Source organism: Bactrocera latifrons, unplaced genomic scaffold, assembly GCF_001853355.1.
Source record: "Bactrocera latifrons isolate USDA-ARS-PBARC rearing strain unplaced genomic scaffold, ASM185335v1 scaffold_4, whole genome shotgun sequence".
Classification (NCBI taxonomy): Eukaryota; Metazoa; Arthropoda; class Insecta; order Diptera; family Tephritidae; genus Bactrocera; species Bactrocera latifrons.
In genome coordinates, this window is record NW_017537045.1 from 955,657 (window position 1) to 977,085 (window position 21,429).

General features: G+C 38.7%; 4 protein-coding genes across 4 annotated transcripts in view; 1 reads left to right on the top strand and 3 right to left on the bottom strand.

Moving 5' to 3' along the window:
- The window catches only part of LOC108972355 (putative gustatory receptor 23a), a 6,029-nt gene extending 5,326 nt beyond the window's left edge, over positions 1–703 (bottom strand). Inside the window, exons 1-2 of the mRNA XM_018938908.1 lie at positions 599–703; positions 333–491 (exon numbers count right to left, since the gene is read on the bottom strand). Coding sequence (XP_018794453.1) covers positions 333–491; positions 599–625 — 186 coding nt within the window. The 5' untranslated portion in view covers positions 626–703. The remainder of the gene's footprint in view (positions 1–332; positions 492–598) is intronic.
- Positions 704–1,048: 345 nt separating this feature from the next.
- Positions 1,049–1,930, bottom strand: LOC108972356 (putative gustatory receptor 23a, isoforms A/C). The gene has a single exon (XM_018938909.1). It carries the CDS (start codon positions 1,928–1,930, stop codon positions 1,049–1,051), a length of 882 nt encoding a protein of 293 aa, XP_018794454.1.
- An 892-nt stretch (positions 1,931–2,822) lies between these two features.
- LOC108972357 (putative gustatory receptor 2a) lies at positions 2,823–5,966 on the bottom strand. The gene is made up of 5 exons (XM_018938910.1): positions 5,659–5,966; positions 4,183–4,825; positions 4,051–4,119; positions 2,950–3,039; positions 2,823–2,888 (listed from the first exon to the last, which is right to left on the bottom strand). Exons 1-5 carry the CDS (start codon positions 5,964–5,966, stop codon positions 2,823–2,825), a joined length of 1,176 nt encoding a protein of 391 aa, XP_018794455.1.
- A 5,290-nt stretch (positions 5,967–11,256) lies between these two features.
- On the top strand, positions 11,257–13,498 carry LOC108972358 (putative gustatory receptor 39b). Its single transcript, XM_018938911.1, has 4 exons — positions 11,257–11,413; positions 12,202–12,986; positions 13,049–13,216; positions 13,418–13,498. The coding sequence occupies exons 1-4, from the start codon at positions 11,257–11,259 to the stop codon at positions 13,496–13,498; spliced, it is 1,191 nt and encodes a 396-aa protein (XP_018794456.1).
- The last annotated feature ends 7,931 nt before the right edge of the window (positions 13,499–21,429 follow it).

Genomic DNA, 21,429 nt, shown 5'->3' on the forward strand with positions numbered 1-21,429 from the left:
AAAGGAGTTCATTATGCTGCTTGGAAAGCAGTTCATTATGTTCTTTAACGGGAAGAGCATTGTCTCCTCAGAAGAACTGGTTTGTTACCAACAATTTTCTACTTCCTGTCGACATCTTATTCCACTCCAGATGTGTTCGTCTTTCGAAAATACAACATTTTGTTAAGATAAATTTCAGTTTCTCTAGACGTCTGGAATCACAGAAGAGAGTTCTAGTTGCTGTTGACTTAATAGTACATTTTTTCCAAAATATTGATAAGTTGTAGTTCCATTTTTCAATACTTACATTCAAATTATGGATTCTAGGGTTATTTATAAATGTAAATACTTACATCACCTAGTAACGGTAAACTCAATCTGAAAAATCCTTTTACATTTATCAAAAATGGCTGATGTAGACATTGTAGTGAGAAACCGGAGACGAGATCGTTGTAAGCTTTATTGCCGAGCGGTTTCGCCAACTTAAAGACGAGACCGCTAACTTGCATATTCTATAAGAAAGAGTTTAGTTAATGTTATTCTTAAGGGAGTCAGTAGGTTAGTCTTTTTTTAAATTTTAATATAATACTGCTCGTCGTTCGGAGCGCTCGGAGCGCACCTCAAACTTTAAACCAACAACGGACATGACTCCGGTCGAACTATTCAACCGATTTGCTTAATTTTTTTTAAATGTTTCACGAAACGCCTGGCTATCGTCCCTACGTTTTTTTATAATTTATTGACAACGTTATGACAAAATTTCGCTAAAAAAAAACTGGGAAAATTAAAAAATAGCGTTAATTACTTTTTTATTTATCAACATTTTTTCATGATTCTAGTAGGAACGATAAGCATTCAAGTACTTTTTAAGGTTTTTGTGTTTCAGATGATCCAAACATGAGAAATTGTGAAAGCATCTCATTCACGCAGCCATTTCTCCGACAGATGTCATCAAAAAAATCCGAAAAAATTTGTTTACATTTGCACCCCACGTTATATGTATATGGGGAAAAAATTCTTTTGTAGAGTAGATATTTCTATGAAAAAAAAACCTCAAAAACAAGCCAGATTACCCTATTGACCCCTTAAAGCTTTGAGCACTCACGTATTGCCTCGTTTTCTCAGCAGTGATCAGCAATGTTACGGCTAAAGTACTTAATCTCAACATGGTCAGCGCATCGTACATGAACTGTCCGAAACGGAAACCACGGTTTAAGATTTCAATGCACCAAAAAATGTTGGCTACCACAGTGAAGAATGTAGTAAATAGCAAAACAATGATGGACCAACCATAGCAATCGCCCACACATTGATACAACTCACAGAGCCGTCCTTGCAGCAGACGTAAAAAGTTCATTCTTTCATATTCCCACGCCGCATAGGGTTGCCACACATCACTAGTGTATTTATGTTTCGGACGATTAGCTTTAACCAGTAAACGCAGCAAAGCGATCAAACCGCGTGCGCGTACATTTTGACGCTCAATCGTAAGCGAGATTTGTGCATAACGGGCTCGTTCGATTGCCAGCATTGGCAATACGTAGTAAAATACCGGCGACATGTAGCATTTGTAGGCAAGCACGAGCTGCAGGATGTCGTATACGAATTGCAAAAGCATACTGTGGAATACTTTGAGCCAGATTTTTCGTTCTAATGCCTCTGTATTGTCGATATGTTTTCGTAGTAATGCATCCACCTCAATTTCCAGACGTTGCAGCTGCTGGCAGTGTTTTGTCTTACAAATGGATTCGACGTAGGCCACTATGTTCGTTAACATTTTGAAGACAAAAAAGATACTGCCGACTATGTAATCGAGCCTTTCGATTGTTTCCGCGAATATTTCATACATAACATCGTAGCCGAGTTTTATTAGCCAAGCGATCCAAACTACCCGACAAATGGACGTGAACCATGTGAGACGTGGCATGGGTTGCAAAAGTTCTAAATACATTATCATTAAATAGAAGTAACGAGCAAAGCTTGCGAAAATATTACGATAGTACATATTGCTTAGACCGTGTGTCAACAACTAGCGCTTGGGGCCAAGCGCCTTAAGTTGATTGAGTTGGGAAGCTCGAATGACTTTGTATAAACAATAAAAAGTGCAAGCACAGGCCATAAAATCTTTATCTTAAACGTCTGGTGAATTGCAGGCCATTATCATCGCCATATTAAGTGCCAAATAATTGGAATAATAATAAAGTTTCGGCGCAATTATCTTTTTGGGTTAAGAAGGTCGCACCATAAAGCCATCTAATATAAAAGTCAGCCTATTTAAGTGATAAATTATCGCAATGGTTGCGCTGAGATTAGATCTCAGACGTTTTTGAATTCGGCAGAGTAATAGAGGGGAAGCTAGATATTATTAGATACGTTAAGTGACGGTCAAAACATTCCTTGAAGCTTCTGTTTTTTAGGCTTTTTCTCTCCCTATGATGAGGTCTGAACTTGCGTTTTAGCACTGGACTCCCATGCGACGACTTCTTACCGAACGTAAATTCTCGAAGTTGTTTGGAAGAAGGTGAGGTCGAAACATCCAGACACTTCATCTCAGCAGTCATACCGTCTGTGAACCAGGAAACATATTCAAAACTGTAATAAGTCGCCTCAAAAAATGTGACTTTGTCGATTTATGAGGATCTTTATAATCAATTTTGTAGGAGTTTAGGGATCATAACGAGTCAACGTCCCTATTAGAATCTAACCCAACCTAACCTAAGAAGAATATTAAAAAGAAGTAATATTTTAATGAAATATTTTTTATTTCTGTTTCTACACCTAAAGTGCGTCTGATTAGTACTTCTAAATGAGATCATGTTTTAGACACTCCTTTCAGTTTATTGCTAATTATCATCGCTCATGTGAAACTGTATTAGTATTATCAGGTATGTTGTTGTAGCGCCAGCGATCTGTAAAATAAGTAATAGTATTCAAGTTGTCCATTATATAATTACATTTGTGTGTTCTCACTGTATATAGTAATGAACAATTGATATCAAAGAATCCAGCGGCTGAGAAGGCCAACTTTTGATGTAAGAGTTGTAAAGAGAATTGCTCGATCTGCAAGACAAACAGAAACTAGCTTGGTAATTAGTAGAAAGTATAAAGTGTGTTGCCTCTGAACTGTTCGCTACCTAACGATGTATCAGACAAGGCGACTCCCTATCGTGCGACTTCTTCAAACAGAGAGCAGAGCTTAATTGAGAAGTAAAGTCATCTCTCGATGAACAAACACCAAACTTTATAAGTTACTTACTCATTATTCCCGTTCAGCTATATGGAGCAGAGTTATGGGCGATGACAGCATCTAATGAGTCAACGTTACAGGTTTTCAAGAGAAAAGTTCTACCGAAGATTTATGGCTCTTTGCGCATTGTTAACGGCGAATATCGCATTCGAACGAAGCGCTGTATGAGCGGCTACGCTAGGTAGATCGTAACATCCGAATGGATGTTAAATGCTCCAGCTATGAAAGTGTTCGACGCGGTACCCGCCGACGGAAGCAGAGGTAGAGAAAAACATCCATTGCGTTGGAGAGATCAGTTGTAGAAGAGCTAGCTGCGTTTGGTATCTTGAATTGGCGCCAAATTGCGAAAATAAGAAATGACTGGCGCGCTGTTGTAATCTCGACTCTAACCACGTAAGTGGTGTCTACGATAATAAAGAAGAAGAAAACTTCCGAATATGACCAGTATTGTGAAGATGTCGATAAATTCGGACAGGTGGCTGCTTTTGACCAAATAATGAAGTTTTCATCTGGTCAAGATATATAAGAGAGAGAATTTGATGTAGTGGGAGAGAAAATACAATAAGAATAGAGTAATGTATGTTGGCCGCTTTCGGTCTATGATTCATGACGAGTAAATATTGATAAATTCGATTATTAAAAATATTTATTTGAATAGCCTGTGAACAGCTTTGAGAGTGTATTCTGCTATTGAGTCTACCATTAGGAGAGACAGTGCAAGTTACATCTATACCATTTATATATACATATTATTATATTTATGGACTAGTCTCACTTTTCGAAAAAGATTTATCAAAAAAGTTATTCTCAAATTTTTTACTCACCACGGTGTTATGGTTATCATTCCAAATATTAGTTTCGATGCGATGCAAGCCCATAGCAATTGCCGTAGTCTAAAATTTAGATACTAAAATGTCTAAGTGAGATAAATTAAATTACTTTTGCACTGTACTCACCCGCTGAACCGTACGCTCACAGAGCATTGCTAACATTAGTACGTTGAAGAGATGCGTGATGGACCAGATGAGGTTGCTAGAGATTTGCAGGAAGTTTTCTAGTGATGCTGAGAAAGTATTGAATTGCAGAAAAATCCAATAACAATTCGTGGTGATGGATATAAAGTCATTGCCCACATTGGTCAATATTGAAATGCCAAAATTTTTGTTGACTGTGGCCGTCAGCTCCCACAAACGATTGTAGAGATCACGTATGATGAGCAAACGCTTCACATCTGTATTCTCCATATCATACTGATGTTTCAGATACTCGGTTATTTCGTAGACTGTCGTTGCTTGTGTTATGAATTTTATACTTGTATTTGAATTGTCAGCCGTATACTGCTTCGGCTTGCTATTCAACAGATTTAGTTCATTAATGACCGTTACTAGTTTATCTAAGCGGTGACGCACAATCATAATAGCGGTAAATATTTGAAAATAACGCACTCCGCAAATTAAAAATGGCAGCATATAGAATAACCAATATATGGGGAAGTTCCGACCACAGGCGAGAAAATATACCAACAATTTCAAAGCTTCGACGCTGACAAATATAAAGATCATAACGACACCGCGACGCAAAATTTTCTGGCGAAGGTGGCTAGAAGAAAGAAAGTGAAAGAAAGGCCTTAAATAGTGAAGAAGTCGTCCAAATGCATGAAAACGCACTAGATCTAAAAGTAGTCGACACAGTACCCGCCGGGAGAAGTATAGGAAGAGAAGGACCTCCACTTGATATTGATAAAGGTATAGTATGTGATAGAAAGAAAGACTACATTACATAAGAAATGGAGATTACAAATATATAATATACCATATTACGAGAGATGAGCGAGCTAGTTAAGAACTCTGTGGCACAAAAGTGACTCCCAAGGAAAAACAAATATAATGAATCGCAGAAAACATGTTTGTTTTTTATAAACTGAAGGTGATTGCGCTGAACGGAAACCGATTGCATATGCGCGGTGTCCTTTGGTAGAAAATCGGTATTATGGCAAAATTTCCAACGATTCAAAGGAGCTTCCGAAATAGCTTTTTGATGCAAAATTATGTTTCGGAAATAGTACTAGCCTCTTCTAATCTTCTTATATCTAAAGGATATTTAATTTAATCGATAGCATAAAGAAATAACGGAAGGAGAAATGAGGTACATAAAGAGATGAAAACTGGTATTCGTGTGCCTATGAAAGCTCTTCAATCCAAATGTTCCGAGGGGTGAAATGCCGTTACCTTGAGATTATTTTATGTATGTAAGTATAATGTAAAGTCTGGTTATCGTCGAGAATACAGCTGAAAAGGCACGGTTGACTCTATCCTATACAGAGAGCGCGCGAAATCTCTTTGGCCCGTGCCGGATCGTCTAGCCTCCGACACTCAAAAATAAGAAGAAATTAAAAAAGAAACCTCCCCTGTATCCACATATTTTTCACTTACCCGTTATCCACGTGTACATTTAGTGAACATTCGAATATACGATCCAATTCGCGTACTTGCTTTATGAAAGTGTTTTGACCGTGCCGCCGCAGAAATGCTTCCAAAACTGAAACAAAATGCGCCACACGTATGCCCATCAATTGTATATAGTCTAATCTATGGCCGACATCATTAACCGACATACGAAAGTAATCACCGTCACTAAAGATGTCTAAAATTAGAATGGCGAATGCAATGAGGAGCGTACAAATAGCATAACATTCGAGCAGTCGCGAGAGATAAAATTTGCCGGTTTTACGTTCCACCATCCATAGTGATAGCGCGCTGAGTTGCAGGCACCTATGCAGAGCACCCAGTGACTTCAAGATGTCCATTGTGTGTGCTTCCTTAGAATATTGTTTACCTAATAGGCTTGACAGCAACTTTCACTTCATGGATCCAACGAGGAACTGCCCTTCGTGGTTTTGGAATAGATGCTTGTGAAGGAAATGTGGCAATACAAATATATATATATATTTCTTTCATGACTTTTAATGGCTGCCTAATATAATTACTCTGCCGAAATTGTGATAAAATGCTTAGATTGCACTAATAGGTTTCTCCGCCTTACTAGAAAAGCAAGAACCAATTAAATCATGATTGAGTCTCTGACACAATTGGACAAAAAGGCACACTATTAGAATCTTTGCTGACTAAGTAGCTTATAATGTTCTGGTACCTGTTATATCCATACAATTTTCGATAATAAATAGAGATATATTTGAAATGATGCAGATTGGGAACCAGGAGCGATTTTTGCCAACACTTTGGGTTAAGAGAACTTTTAGGAACAGATAATTTCGATCAAAATTCCTTGAACATCTTTCGAGCGAAAGCTCCCCTATTAATATTATGAGTTTAGAATTTACTCGTTCACTAGAATCTACAATGCTTAACCAAGAATGACGTAAACAAATCAGAAGCTCATCGTATCGCATCGGAACTTTATTAGTTATAAGTACAAGAGAGTTGATAGGCTTAGAAATTAAAGATATTTATAATTTCATTCATTTATCAAGGCATCAAGTACAGGGGTTGTCTTGATGGTGACAATAATATACAAATCGTTTGAAAGTTTTGAGTCTCTTAGCTACGCTAAAGAAGAAATATCTAGAAACGTTCTCAGCTTTGTCGAGCTTCTACTCCCCACTGTGGTGCTTTGCTTTCAGTAAAGATTATTGACGTTTTCAGCTTTTTACGACTGGCTCGAAGCTCTGCAAGTTATTTTTCTTTTATCTAGAAGGACGTTTGCGAGACGTTTGAAAATACCTTCTGTAAAGCTTACGGTGCTGAGACCTAACTCGATCTTCGCCCAAAATTTAGAGAGCTTCCCGCTACATAAAAAAGGTATATATGTATTTTGAAGATGAGAAATAGAATGACGACTATATGTGTTCTACACTCTATTTTATTTTAAATGTAATCATTATAATTTTTTTGTCCATCGAAGAGACTAAAATACTTAAAATTACTTCGCAAAGCTTGCTTTACCGCTGGGTTTGCTTAGCTTTTATAAATGGCTTGTTGTCTCTAACTGGCTAAGTCGTGTGACAGAGCATTGGTGATGAGTATTAAGCTCATCCATCATCATTAAATGAGTAAGTAAATGTAAGGAGTTCAGTACTACTATCTCTTGCGGCACTCTCACAGTGCAGTACGCTAGAAAGAGAGATCGGCGAGTGCTGAAAGAGCAAATATTGAGATAAACAGGAGTATAAGTGCGGTATGCGGTACATATTACATATTTGAACCGTTAGAATATATTTCCGAAAAAAGCTTGTCTGAATGAACTGTTAATACAGCGTTAGTAGGTTACTCTGTTTGATAGAGCAGAAAGTAAATGTTTGTCAAGCATCTCTATTACAAAAGATACGGCCATAATAACTCCATGCGTTTGTTATTACAGAAGTTCTACAGCTCAAAATCTGACGATAAATTTAATAAGTATGAATATTAGGTACATTGCTTAGATTATTTCACTAAACGGTTTTCCTCTACAAATCTTTTCTCATAAAAACATTAATTTCTTTCAAACAGCTCAATTTATTTAACTGTCTCCTTTTTATATAGAGCCTATAGTAGATGAGTAGTAAGCGGGTTGATTATAATTATTAATATTAATCATTTCAAATATAAAATATTAAGTATTTGCATTATCTCTTATTTGAATATGTATAGATTTTCTTTAAACATACAGAAATTGTATTAACACCACCAGATATGAGGTCACAGTTGCTAAAATCTGTAGAAAGGAATATTAAATGTTACAGAAATATTTTTCTGAAGCATAATGTATGTAATGTATCGCTCACCGCCATTACCAAACGCAAGTCTAATATAAAGAAATTCCTGCCGGTCACTACAATGCACTGCAGCTCTAACTGTGTGGAGAATTGCTGCAATAAAGTGCGATAAGACCGCATGGACTGCGAAGAACTCATAATTATTAACCGACGCAACCTAGCGGCTAACAAGCGATCCTAGAAGTATGCTTCGAAATGATTTCAGATTATAACATTTGCCTTGTGCTTACCAGTTGCGTGCAATTATAGCACAGATAACAAATATGCCAAATGGTGGCGGTCATAGGTACCATCCACCAAAAAGCTGGCATATAATAGTCGGAACTCTCCAGAAAGCCCTCATAGCCTAGCAGCGCAAAATATAGCCCAGAAGCATAGTCCATGATATAACAGGTTATTATGATGAAAAGTGACCAGCCAGCGAATTCATTGAGCAGTTCGAATGCCTTATAGAGTAAATCGTAGATATCCTTAATGGCCAAGAGATATGCCAAAGTTTGCAGTTTTTCATAGTTAACATCCAACAGCTGTTGGCTTGGCGCCGTACGGTAGACAACAAGCTGTTGCAATTTCATACAAAGACATTCCATATAATTTCGCAACACAAACACGTAAATACATAACTGTATGATACGTAGACGAATGATTATGTTATACCAAATGGCGTGCCAAAAGTAACCCAAATGTTGCAATTCCATAAAATTATACACCGCAAGGCCGAAGCAGATGAGCGATAGCCAAAGCAGATATTTTAGGTGCCAACGTGCACGCGACGGCCAACGAGCCAATTTAATATCCTCTCGCAACCGCAGCTTCAGTGAGAATTCAATTTCGTGTAACAGTCCCAAGAATGCTTCCTGTTGCCGTTGACACCATAGTCCTTCGGCTACAATGACTATACTAGATAACGCTTGTATACTGTAGATAAGAGTACACGCTGCCTCGCTGGCCAAGCCTGGTATGGGCTTACGCGCAGCGAGTGCTCTCACATAGGCTACGCAAAGTCCAACTAATAGCAGGTGTAGGTAAATCTCTTTCAAACGTTGTTTTGGTAAGATTTTTTTGCGCTCAAGCCAAGCCAGCCGCTGGCTGCGCGCTGTTGATCTGTCGTTTGTGTACTGCATACTCGGTGTTGGACTTATGTAGAGACCGAAGACGAGCGAATAACGTAACCAAGCGCGCAATTGTTGCTCCATTTCGCGTAGACTTCTTTGCTGTACTAACTAAACCATTCGAGCTAATTTGGAGACTAATATTCCTTTAGCGTGTTATTTGATTGACATATACTTTAATAGATTTATGCGATAATGAAAAATTGCATTTCCATAGTATTAATTATATAACAGTGTTGATGTAAAAATTGCACAAGGAGCACCGCCCACTTTTAGGTAAAATTTCATATCAAAGCAACTATTTGAACTATATTATTTTGAAATCCTGATATTGCAGTTAGTGTTAAATTTGACAAAATCAGATTATAAAAACACCTACTTTCCATAAAACACAATTTTAAATAGGCTCAAAGCCAGTAACACGGTAGTACAGACCATTACCAAATTTTAGATTATCTAAAGAATGTGTAGTTCCGTTCTTGAGAGTTTCCGCATACTGCTTCAGACCCCATTGGCTTAAAAGGGAAGTAAAGGTTGATTATGCTGATGAGCTTATTAGGATTGTGATAGACAGGGAGAAAAAGGAGTGTTAGTTGACTACTATTGCTACCTATAAATAAAAGAATTCTAGAAGTCTTGCTTGATTGCTTCATTTTCTTACTACTTTCCTTAAAGACTCACCACAACTTGAGACCAAGCTCTCATTATTGGATACTATTCAAAAGAATGGACCACGTTATTCGCCATTTACCAGTCGAAGTGCTCGAACGAGTCATAGAAAACTGGAGTCAACGGATAGACCATCTGAGACGTAGCCGTCCAAAATTTGAAAGAGATAATCTTCAATAAATAAATGCCTAAAAAACATACTCCATTACATTTGAGGTATCTGTTTTTGTTTTTAGAAAAAGTAGGAAACCTACAACTGGATTACCCTTTATTAATATGTAAATATTCTTAAAGAAATTATGTGAAAGCATAGCTTTGATGGGTACATACTTTAGTTTAATGTTATAGGAAAGAAATAATAACTTAACTTAACTTAACTTCTAAAAAATATTTTTTTTATGCTCTTGCTTTCGATCGTTCAGTTTGTATGCCAGCTATATGCTTTAGGGATCCGATCTGAACAGTTCCTTCCAAGATAATAATCCATATTAAATTTCTTGAATATATCTTGCCAAATGCTTAAGATTCCCGACTACCTAAGGGCTGTGGTGGAGCTGCTTCAGCAGCAAGAAATTGCTTTACGAAAGAGGGACCACGACAGATAGCGGTCATGTCAGGAGCAGCACAGGGATCCATTCTAAATCCAGACTAATGTAACATTAGCAATGACGCCATTTTAAAACTAGCAATGCCAGATGAATCCTATTTAATTGGTTACGCGGACGACATTGCAGCAGTAATCACAGCAAGGGATACAGAAGCAGCAAGGAAGGTCATACAGACGCAAGCATGGCTCGACTCAGACAGCCTCCCGCGCGCTACGGAGAAAACAAAGCTACTACTGCTAACAAACAAGCACATACCCCTCGAGATAAGCATGTACACAACTACAGATACTCTTATTACACAAAAAACATTAAACTACGGATACCTAGGCGTAAGATTAGACTCCAGACTAACCTTCTGGGTACAAAGCCAGCGCGCCGCAGGAAGGCAACCAAAATCTCCTCTTAACTGAGCCGACTAATGGCCAACATAGGAGGCCTCAGCCAAAAAAAGAAAAAGCTCCTAATGTCGACAGCAATCAAAACCTTATTATACGGAGTGTAGATGTGTGCAGACGTTCTTAAAAAGGAAAACCGGCGTAAGATAGTAGCCAGAGTGCACCGGACCGCAGCCCTCAGAGTTCCATCAGCCTTCCGAACAGTGTCCAGCTATGCAATACAAGTTATATGCGGAAACGCCCCAATTGACCTTCTAGCATACGAAAGGAAAACAAGAGCGCAATAGAACAAACAAAGAAAGAAACAATGACAACATGGCTACAAAGATGGGAAACTGAAAGTCGCGGCATATGGATTGTCAGGCTTATAAAAGATCTAGATTTATGGAGAAGCCTTAAATACGGAGAAGAAGGTTTTTACACAATCCAGCAGTTATCCGATCGTGGATACCTCAACAAGTACTTCTACAGAATGGGAATAGTCGAAGAGTTGTCATGCCTATACAACGACGCGACAGAAGACGATGCTGAACACACATTCTTTGAATGTACGCTGGCAACGAGAACGCACCGCCGTAGAAGACGTATTCGACCCAATAAACGCGAACAATTTAATCAGCGTCATGTCGGTGAGTGCAGGAATCTTGCTACACAGCAAACAGCGGGGCCGCTCTGAAGTAATGCAAATGCCGTCGCAGGGTGGGCGATGGTTCCTTAGAGGGAGTGCTTTTAGAGACCTGCAAGTGGCACGTACCGCTGCTGTGACGATAGCACCGATGATGCGGAGGCATTTTCCATCCCCTCCCCCGAAATGAAAAGTCAAATGAAAAAGCTTCTTCTCCATACAAGCACTTGGGCCCGATCGTTTAGTTTGTGTGACAGCTATATGCTAGAGTGACCCGATATCGATGTACTCTATAAATGAGCAGCTTCGTGGTAGAAATTTCAAAAAGACCCAGCTCGTCATGCGGATCATTTATAAACATACCATATACATTTTATAGGTTCTCCTTAAGTGTTAAACGCTTCGTGGCAAATCCGGTAAGGGTATAAAAATAATCGTATATATATGAGAACCACCCTAACCTCTCCCAACTTTTTAATACATGCAAATAATTTTTTATGCAAAAAGATACCATCCATTAACAAATATTTGCACACACGCGGAATTTCATACTCAACTTGCCGTCGATTGTAGAGCAAATCCGCGAAGCATTTGCAAAACTCGAGCGTAAAATGGAACACGCACTTCGGCACTGGCTCCGCTTGTGCATGTTCTTCGGTATTTACCTGCGACAACCTAAACCAGCGTTTGCTGTGGCGCGAGGCACACTTACTCTGCCAACAGAATCTCACAGCGCTCACAGGGACAAGTGGCGCCTGCTGAAGCCATCGCATTGTCACCTCTGCCTCATAGCGTTGACGCTATGCGTGGTTTACGTGCACGGCTTACGCGGCTGTGGCGGTCTGCCAACGCTGGTGCTCACTTGGGTGGCCAGCGTCATACTCTTCAGCCTGCAAGTGCTCACCAATCTGCTGATACTTATGGAAACCGTACGCCGCCGTGCGCAACACGCCGCCTTTCTGCAGAATCTCGCGGCGATTGAGGACGCGCTCAAGCTGCGTTTGCATGTGAATGTGCAAAAACGTGCGCTATTGCATGAATTACACTGCCTGATCGGCTGTTTTGCGTTTTGCTCACTCGTTGGCCTGCTGCTCTTCATTCTAAGCACACATTGGTTGAATTACATTGGCTTCTTCTGGCATGGACTCTGGTCCATACTAACAATGCGTGTACGTATTATACAATTGTTGTTGTACGTGCGCATCTTGCTACATTATATGGAGTGTCTCTACGCAAAATTGCGTGAAATTGTGGCCTATCGCTTGGCGTCAGCGGAGTTGCTGCTCGATATCAACTACGTTAGATTGGCTTCGTTGGACTCGCTGTTGGCCGTCAAGGAGACTTACACGCTGATTTATGGCGCGTTTCATATGCTTAACCACTTTGCCGGCTGGTCACTCTTTGGCATTGTCAATTGTTATATGTTTGATGTGAGCTGCAATGTATATTGGACGCTGCTAAGTTTGGATGGTTACCAGAATAGGCGCTACTATTACGTGGCGGGGCCGGTGGCGTTGCTGCCGTTGCTCGCAATCATTTGCTATTTGTGTTTTTTATGTGATAGATGCCAGGAATTGGTAATAATGCGCAACAGCGGCTGTTTATTTAAATGTAAACCAAAACTATTGTGTACTTTTAGGCGCGTCGCATCACTTTCCAACTAAACAAACTGAAAATGTTGCGTACAAAGCAGTCGCTGACGCCATATCGGCTGGTCTTGCAACAAATTTCCGCACAAATACAACTACAACAAATTGAAGTAACGGCACAAAACTTTTTCGTCTTGGAACTGCGTCTATTGATGACCGTAAGTGAGATAACTCTGTGGTCATAAGGTGAAACCGGTAATGCAATTTGAGAAATTTTGAAGGAGAGCGCTTGGAGTATCTGAAATAACAGTTTTAGCTGTTGTTACTTGTGGTCATAGAAGTATCTTTTCAACTCAACTAAAATTAAAACCAAACTGAATTAAATGTCATACTGAAATTTTATACAATTCTCTTTGTAGATCTTCTCTGTGACTTCAACAAATTTGGTAATACTGGTGCAATTTCTTTGCTTGGAGCTGGAGTTGTTGAGCTTATCTTGAAATCTATTAAGCAATGTAGAGAAAATGAGCGTTTAAGTAAATAGAAACACACTGAATTGACAATGAGGCTATAAATATTTATCTCTGAGCGACTCTGAAATAAAATTATGCATCGAGTACTAGAAAGATTAACACTGGGTATGATTTCAATTCGCGAATTCATAGGGATACGTCGGAAGAGATTTTATTTCGACACTTTCTCGCATATATTTACAGCAATAAATTAACGACGAACTTTAATGTTTCTTTTAATGCAAAAGTCAGCGATCCCAAAGCATTCTTGAGCTCTTACAAGTCCTTTGCTCAAAGGCTTGTTTTATAGTTCTCGCGTTTTTCTTGAATATACATACATCAATTCCAAACTTCATCCAAAAAACTGATGAGCTTTCGAAAGGTTTCAACAAAAATACGCCATAAAGTTCAGACTAGGCCTTCCACTCTCTAGGCTAGTAAACAGACTAATCCTTTATGCCAAAATGCAAGTAGAACTGTACCAACAATGTTCTCACAATTGGTTGGTTGAAGATACAATAGCTTTTAGGATTCAGTGAGATACACAAATCCCAAACATCATTCAAAGTACTGACGTACTAAGTACTTTTTGAGACGTTCAACAAAAATACGTCGGGAAGTTCAGAATGTATGAATTATGTATATACGAGTTTAGGTCTCCTCTTTCTCTGCTTCCTAGGTGGATACTGCGTCTAATACTCTCTGAGCTGGATTGTTTTCATCCATTCGCATGATATGATTTAGCCAGCTTAGCCGAGTACGTATTTCTGTTAGGCGGAGTTTTGGCATCCAAGAACAACTAGGAAGCTGCACGAGACAATAAACAATTCGAGATCAATAGAAATAGCTTATAATACAAGAACTGCTAGTATAGCTGGTACAGTTGTATTTTGCCCTTACTTCAAATATCGACTCTTAGATAAATGTTATCAGCAGTATCAATCAAAGACCAATAACGTCGGTATTAGAGTTCAAGTGTTATACTAAAATGAAATAGATTGCATTAATAACCAAACCAAACAAACGAATTGGGATGGTTTTCTGCCTTTTACTTTGGCATTCCTTCATATTGATGTTTTTTGACTACCAAGAAGATACTTGGACTAAAACCGGAAGGCGTGAGCTGATTGAGCCATATGTAAAATATTCGCTTCTGGGCACTCCCAAGTGAATGGTGTTCACAAAACTTTCCTCACTTGCGTGAACTTTTGCGCATGGCTTCATGTCAGCCTCGAAATCCAACGCAGAATAACGCTGGTGCTACTTCAGACTGATTAGGCAATTGAGAAGTAAAGTCCTCTCTCGACGAACAAAAACCAAACTCTATAAGTCACTCATTATTCCCCTTGTGCTATATGCTGCATAGACATGGGCGATGACAACATCCTTTGCGGATTGGCAACCTCGAGTATCGCAATCGATGGAACCATGAGCTGTACGAGTTACACGACGACATTGATATTGTGTGGCGAAATGGCGTCCAAATGGTGGAAAACAAATCAGCACTGAAAGTATTCGTCACAGTAACAACCGGTGGAAACAAAGAAAGAGAGGGACATCCACTTCGTTGGAAAGACTAATTGGCGAAGGGCCTGGATACATTTCGAATCTCCAATTGGCGTCCAACAACGAAGACGAAGAACGACTGGCGCGCTGATAGCCGTAAACTGTGTCTACGCAAATTAAGAAGATGAAGGTGACTAACAACCACACCTCATGGGGATAGCGCTGGAACTGTGGACAAAAGCTTGTTATTAAGCTGAGATATTAAATCTGGACATTATCAAAACGTCATTTTCAGAAGCTTTTTTTAAGGTTAACACTTTCATGAGTTTAGTTGGGGATTTTAAAGGCCACACATCGACTATAAAAATATTTGAGAGCATCAATGAAAATTCAATTAAAAAAATATAGTTAATATAGTTAAATTTTTTTTAAATTTAGTTTTTTAAATATAGTTAAAATTGTTTTTTAATAATTAAAAAGCAATTAAATCGAAATTTCGGTCAAAACATAGAAACCTGCAGTCGTTACGTCACATACTCGTACAAATATATTTCCCAATACTATTCGCTCCATTAAGTATTCGTGAAAAATAATTGATTGATTTAATATTAACGTATATTCTGCTTGTCAGCTCTGCAGCTGTCAATCTTTATCAATAAGCCGATATTTTTGCAGCGTTGTGTCCGCTGAAAATAATCGTATAATCTTACTTAGTTCTTACTAGCCTTTTAGTATTTTACCACGAATTCACGCAGAATGGAGCAGCAATTCCGCGCTTGGCTACGCTACTCGCTCGTCTTCGGCTTCTACATAAGCCCAACGCCAGACGTCAGTAAGAAATCAGCGCAGGCAACCAGCTTCTCACCCACCAATCACGGTTTTACATGTTCACTGCAGCGTTTAAAAAAGTTCTACCTGTATGTGCTGCTGGCCTGGCTATGCATGCTCTACATGAATGGTCTGGCTTCGCGCAAACCCATACCTGGCACTATGCTCAGCTGGACCGTGGCGACGTTGTTTTTTAGCTCACAAGCGCTCTCCAATATACTCATAGCGGCCGAAGGAATCTGGCGTCAGCAGCAACACGAGACGTTCCTGCGGCTGCTGCACGAAATCGAGTTCTCGCTGCGGCTGCGGCTCAGACTGGATATCAAATTGGATGTGTTTCTGCCACGTGTGCGTCAGCTGTTAAGATTTCAGCTTTGGCTTTCCGCCATTTGTGTGCTTATATTCGTGTATAATTTTATTAAATTGCAATATATTGGCTACTTTTGGTATTCCATTTGGTTTGCGATTGCGATGCGCTTACGCTTAATACAGCTGCTGATCTACGTGTGTGTGTTGCGTCATTACATGCGTTGTCTTTGCTTGAAGTTGGAACAGCTTGTTGCCTACCGTACGGCGCCAAGCCAGCAGCTGTTGGATGTTAACTACGAAAAACTGCAAACATTGGCTTACCTATTGTCCATTAAGGATATCTATGATTTACTGTACAAGGCATTCGAGCTTCTCAATGCGTTTGCCGGCTGGTCGCTGTTTAGCATCATTTTCTGTTATATGTTGGACTATGGTTGTACGCTCTACTGGGCGCTGCTCAGCTGGGAGGGCTACCTCGAACGTCGTAACTATTATGTCGCGTGCTTTTGGTGGCTGCTGCCCATGACCATCATCATCTGGCATCTCTGTTATTTGTGCTATAATTGCAAACAGTTGGTGCGTACGCAAAAAAATTACAAGTAATTATGCCGTAACTCCTTTCTCTGCATAATTTCAGGATCGCTTGATAGCTAGCATGTTGTGCCGCATAATCGTTGCGGGTTCCTCGCAATCCATGTGCGCTTATCGCATGTTGCTGCAACAATTCTCTACACAACTGCAGCTGCAGTGCATCGAGGTGACCGCAAGAAACTTCTTTACACTGAACATACGCCTGATAATGTCGGTAAGCCTAAAGGTATACTTAAATAAAATGTGTGTGGCAGTATTAATTGCTTTTCTTTGTAGATTTTTACGTCTACAGCGACTTATTTAGTGATAATACTACAATTTTTAAATATTTAATTTTCAATTTAAATTTCAAGTTATTGAAAAATTGTAAAAAAAAATGTTAACCTCGATTATATCGAGTGATTTGTGAACAAATAAACAAGTTTCCATCAAGGAACGTAATGTTAATCGATCAATTTGTGTGACAGAGGTACATGGTTAAATGGCTAAATCGACTTAGCTTGTCACGTGATTACTGAATTGTATAGGGTCTCTATTTTAGTTTTATAAATACTTCTCTCTCCATTTTATTGCTAAAAAATTATTTTAATTTTTTCTTTATTCTTTGACAGTCAGTTGAATCTACTTTTCTGTTACTGATTTTTTTCTTCTTATAACATATTATATTAATTATATTATAAGTGTGCTGTTTTGCGCACTTCAGACTTAATTTCTATGTAATTCCATATCGTTCCTTTACACAATTTACAATTTATTTCATTCCAAATGTTCCGATGACATGTTAGAGCGCCTATGCATATTATTCCATTTATTGTTTCAACTTTGTGTTCCAATTCCAAATCATTCCTTCATATGGTACACATTTTTACCTGCATTATTTTTGTAATTAGCATTGCCATTATGTATGTTGTTCCAATTCAAATCGTTCCTTCATATAGAACACCTTTGTTTTTGCATTATTTTTTAATTTGCTTTTCCATTACACCAAAATTTTAACTTTTTCTAACAAGCTCCATGCATGTTATTTCATTTACTGTTTCAATTTAGTGTTCCAATTCCAAATCGTTCCTTCAATGGCACACATTTATTTTTGCATTATTATTTAGTTTGCTTTTCCAATTCTACCATCGTTCCTTTACATTAAAAAAGTTGTTCCCGCATATATTTTCTTTAATTTGCTTTTTCATTTACTCATTTCCATACTTTTTGGCTCTTCTTTTCTCAATTTCTCATAATAATTTGCTTAGTTCGTTTGGCATACTTTTTATTCGATTTTCGCTTGGCTTATTTTATTATCTGTCTATCGTTTTCAAAATACTTGTTTTGTAGCTTGTATTTTTATTATGTGTTGTTCCATTTCATATCGTTTCAATACTTTTAAGATTCTTGCCTGAAACAGTTTCTAATACGGTCGTAACAATTTAGTCATAGTAGCAAAACGTTCTGATTCCGTTTCGTTCCGCCACATAGGGCTTAGTAAATTCATTTTACTACAAAATCTCTTGAAAATACAATTGCGTTCCGATTCCATTTCGTTCCGCTATATTTCTCTTAGCTATATTACTTTGATGGTCTTCGAAATTGCATGTTACTACTAAATCTCTTGAAACCACCTGTTTCACTTCGTCTTCTTCTTTATTTTTAACTCTATCACTTACAAAAAAGTTATGTCCTGCAAATGCATACAATCTTGTGTTCAACAATTTAAGTCTTTCAAGTATCAAGATTAAATACTTGCCCTTAATATCACACACCGTCAGCAATGTAGCATTCAAAGTTCTATCAATACGCCTGTCACTCACGCTTATCAAGCGCCTGAAGGAACATCTACATAATTTTCCATTGGAAAGTTGAGTTTGGTAAGCACTCTTTAGTCCACAAAAGCAACATGGAGCAGCAACTACGTACGTGGTTGCGTTACGGCATACTGCATGGCATATATCTGGGTGAAACCAATAACAGAACAACGTTACAAACCCTGCGCATAGCAAGCAAGCACCAAGCCTGGACTGACGCACCGAAGAAGCTCACCCGGAAGGCACTGTTACAGCGTGTTCATATGTGTATTTTGTTCTGCGCTATCGGCGCGCTCTACATACACGGCCTAACGTGGCTTGACTATATACCCGGGCTCATGCTTACTTGGGTATCGGCTACAGTAATCTTTACCACGCAAATATTTACGAATTTCCTCATCGTAATGGAGGCGCTATGGAAGCAGCCAGAGCACGATACTTTCCTTCTGCTCTTGGATGAGATTGAGATCTCTTTGAAGTTGCGATTGCGACAGGATGTCCAACCACTGTTATTGCATAAAATTGTGCGCACACATTTAATTTACCTGTTCGCATTATCGTTTGCTTCTATAACGCTCTTCATTATTACCTCACTTTGGTTGAATTACATTGGCTACTTTTGGCATGGACTTTGGTCCATAATAACAATGCGCCTACGGATAATCCAGCTAGTAATCTACGTGCGCATCTTGAGGCACTATCTCGAGTGTCTCTGTACGAAATTGCGTCAAATTGAAGCATACCGCATGGCGCCGGCGCAGCAACTGCTGGATATAAACTACGAGAGGCTGGCTTCGTTGGAGTATTTGCTGGCCATCAAGGAGATCTATATACTGCTGCATAAGGCATTTCAGCTATTCAACAGTTTCGCCGGCTGGTCGATGTTTAGTATCATCGCCTGCTATATGTTTGACTTCACCTGCAATCTTTATTGGACGTTACTGAGCTTGGATGGATTCGTGAGGCGTCGTTACTATTATATAGCTGGTCCAGCCGCTATGATGCCGTTAATCGCGCTCATTTGTCACTTGTGCTATTTATGCGATAATTGCACGAAATTAGTAAGTTTTTACTAAATAAGCTCCCTCTTAGTTTTTTATTCAACAATTGTATACTTTTAGGGTCGCACGGTGGCGCATTTACTGAGCAAGATAACTATAACGAGCACCGCTGGCACACTCAGCTCATATCGCCTCACACTATATCAACTCTCCGCGCAATTACAACTACAACGCATTGAAGTGACGGCGGAGCATTTCTTCGTTTTGGAAATGCGTTTACTAATGACGGTGAGCCTGGATGTATGCTTTTGCTAGAAGTTAGGGAAATCTTAAAATAGTAAGACTTTGATCCTGGAATTCAGTCTCAGGTCGAAGCATCTCATATTTCAGTCAGACTGGAACACTAATTTTTAAGATTTAGGTTAATTATATGGCGCGATTTTAGGCACTTGCTTCAGTCGATGTAATTATTTGCCTCGATGTTTTTTTAGAACGTGAGAGTAGAAAAAAACTCACTCTATGACTAATTTCGGTGTTAAAATTTATTTTAGAGCATTTTTTTTAACTAACTTGAAACAAACTGCTTTCGACTTGACGAAACTGTCGACATTTTATTTCTAGTTATATAAAATTTGTTAATTGTAAGATGTTAAAGCGTTCGACGGGTGAGGCAATTCGAATTCAATTAAATTACTTTCTTCTATCTTTCTTTCTCTTTATCCCAATACTATGATAAGTTCTCTCTTTTTAATGTAATGGATTTTCTGAGCAAACCAGACTCCAAATAACTTCTTTAGTGGTGTTCGGAGCTCATACTCAAATATGTAAACGGAGTTCTAATCTCATTTCTATCATATATAAGTCCTCAGATAATTTTAAACTCATTTTGTTTCATGCAAAAAGCTTTCATTCAAATGTCAACTCTCAATTTGACGACTGATTAGTAACTAGTTGGGTATTCCGAAATTAAGCAGATTATTGGGATCGAACATAATGCTTCAAAAATGATTATAAAGTAACTTCTTTCCTTCTTTTAGAACTTGTATATCAACTAAAGTGTCTAAGTTCAGAACTTTTATCTCGAGTTTTGCTTTCAAAGCGATCACTAAAATAGATTTTCTTTACAGATCTCTGCGGCAGTAGCAATGAATTTGGTGATACTGATACAATTTTTAAATTCTTAAAGTAATGACACATGGTCATATTTATGAATTGAAAGTACTAAATAAATTGACAAAAAAACTGGCTGTACATGGAAGGAAGAACTCGGTAATTGAAAGTCTTGTATCCTTTTCTTCTTCTTTATTGAAGTACACACCGCTTACGGGGTTAAAGCTGAGTTTACAACATCGCGCCAGTCCTTTTTGCTATTTGGAGCAAATTGGAGATTTAAATTGTAGTCAGAGCAAAGGCGCTTTCATCCATTCAGACCACATAACCGAGCCAGCGATTCCGTTGTTTCTTAGCTCGCTGAACGATGTCAATGTCGTTGTATCTTTTGTACAGCTCATCGTTCCATCGACTGCGGTATTGGCCATCCCAAGACCCCACGAAAATCCCACTAAATTATTTACGACTTTGAAGTTATAACTGTCAACGTAGGAGCCAAATCGCGAATGCGACGACTGTTTTTTTATGACAGGAGACGTTTCGTCTTGTCCTCGGTCACTATCAGATTAATTTGCTTCGCTTTTAGTATCTAGTAGCTTTATCTAGTATGGAATCTGTGGAATCACTTGCGGTATCGCTTAGTCCAACCATAAGGATTGTTAAAACACTGACTTAAGCGAAGATCTTTTTTAAGATCTCACGACTCTTACTTTATGCCATGCCAATCCAATACTTAAGTACCATCTAAACTATATGTGCAACTTTGCCATTATTCAAA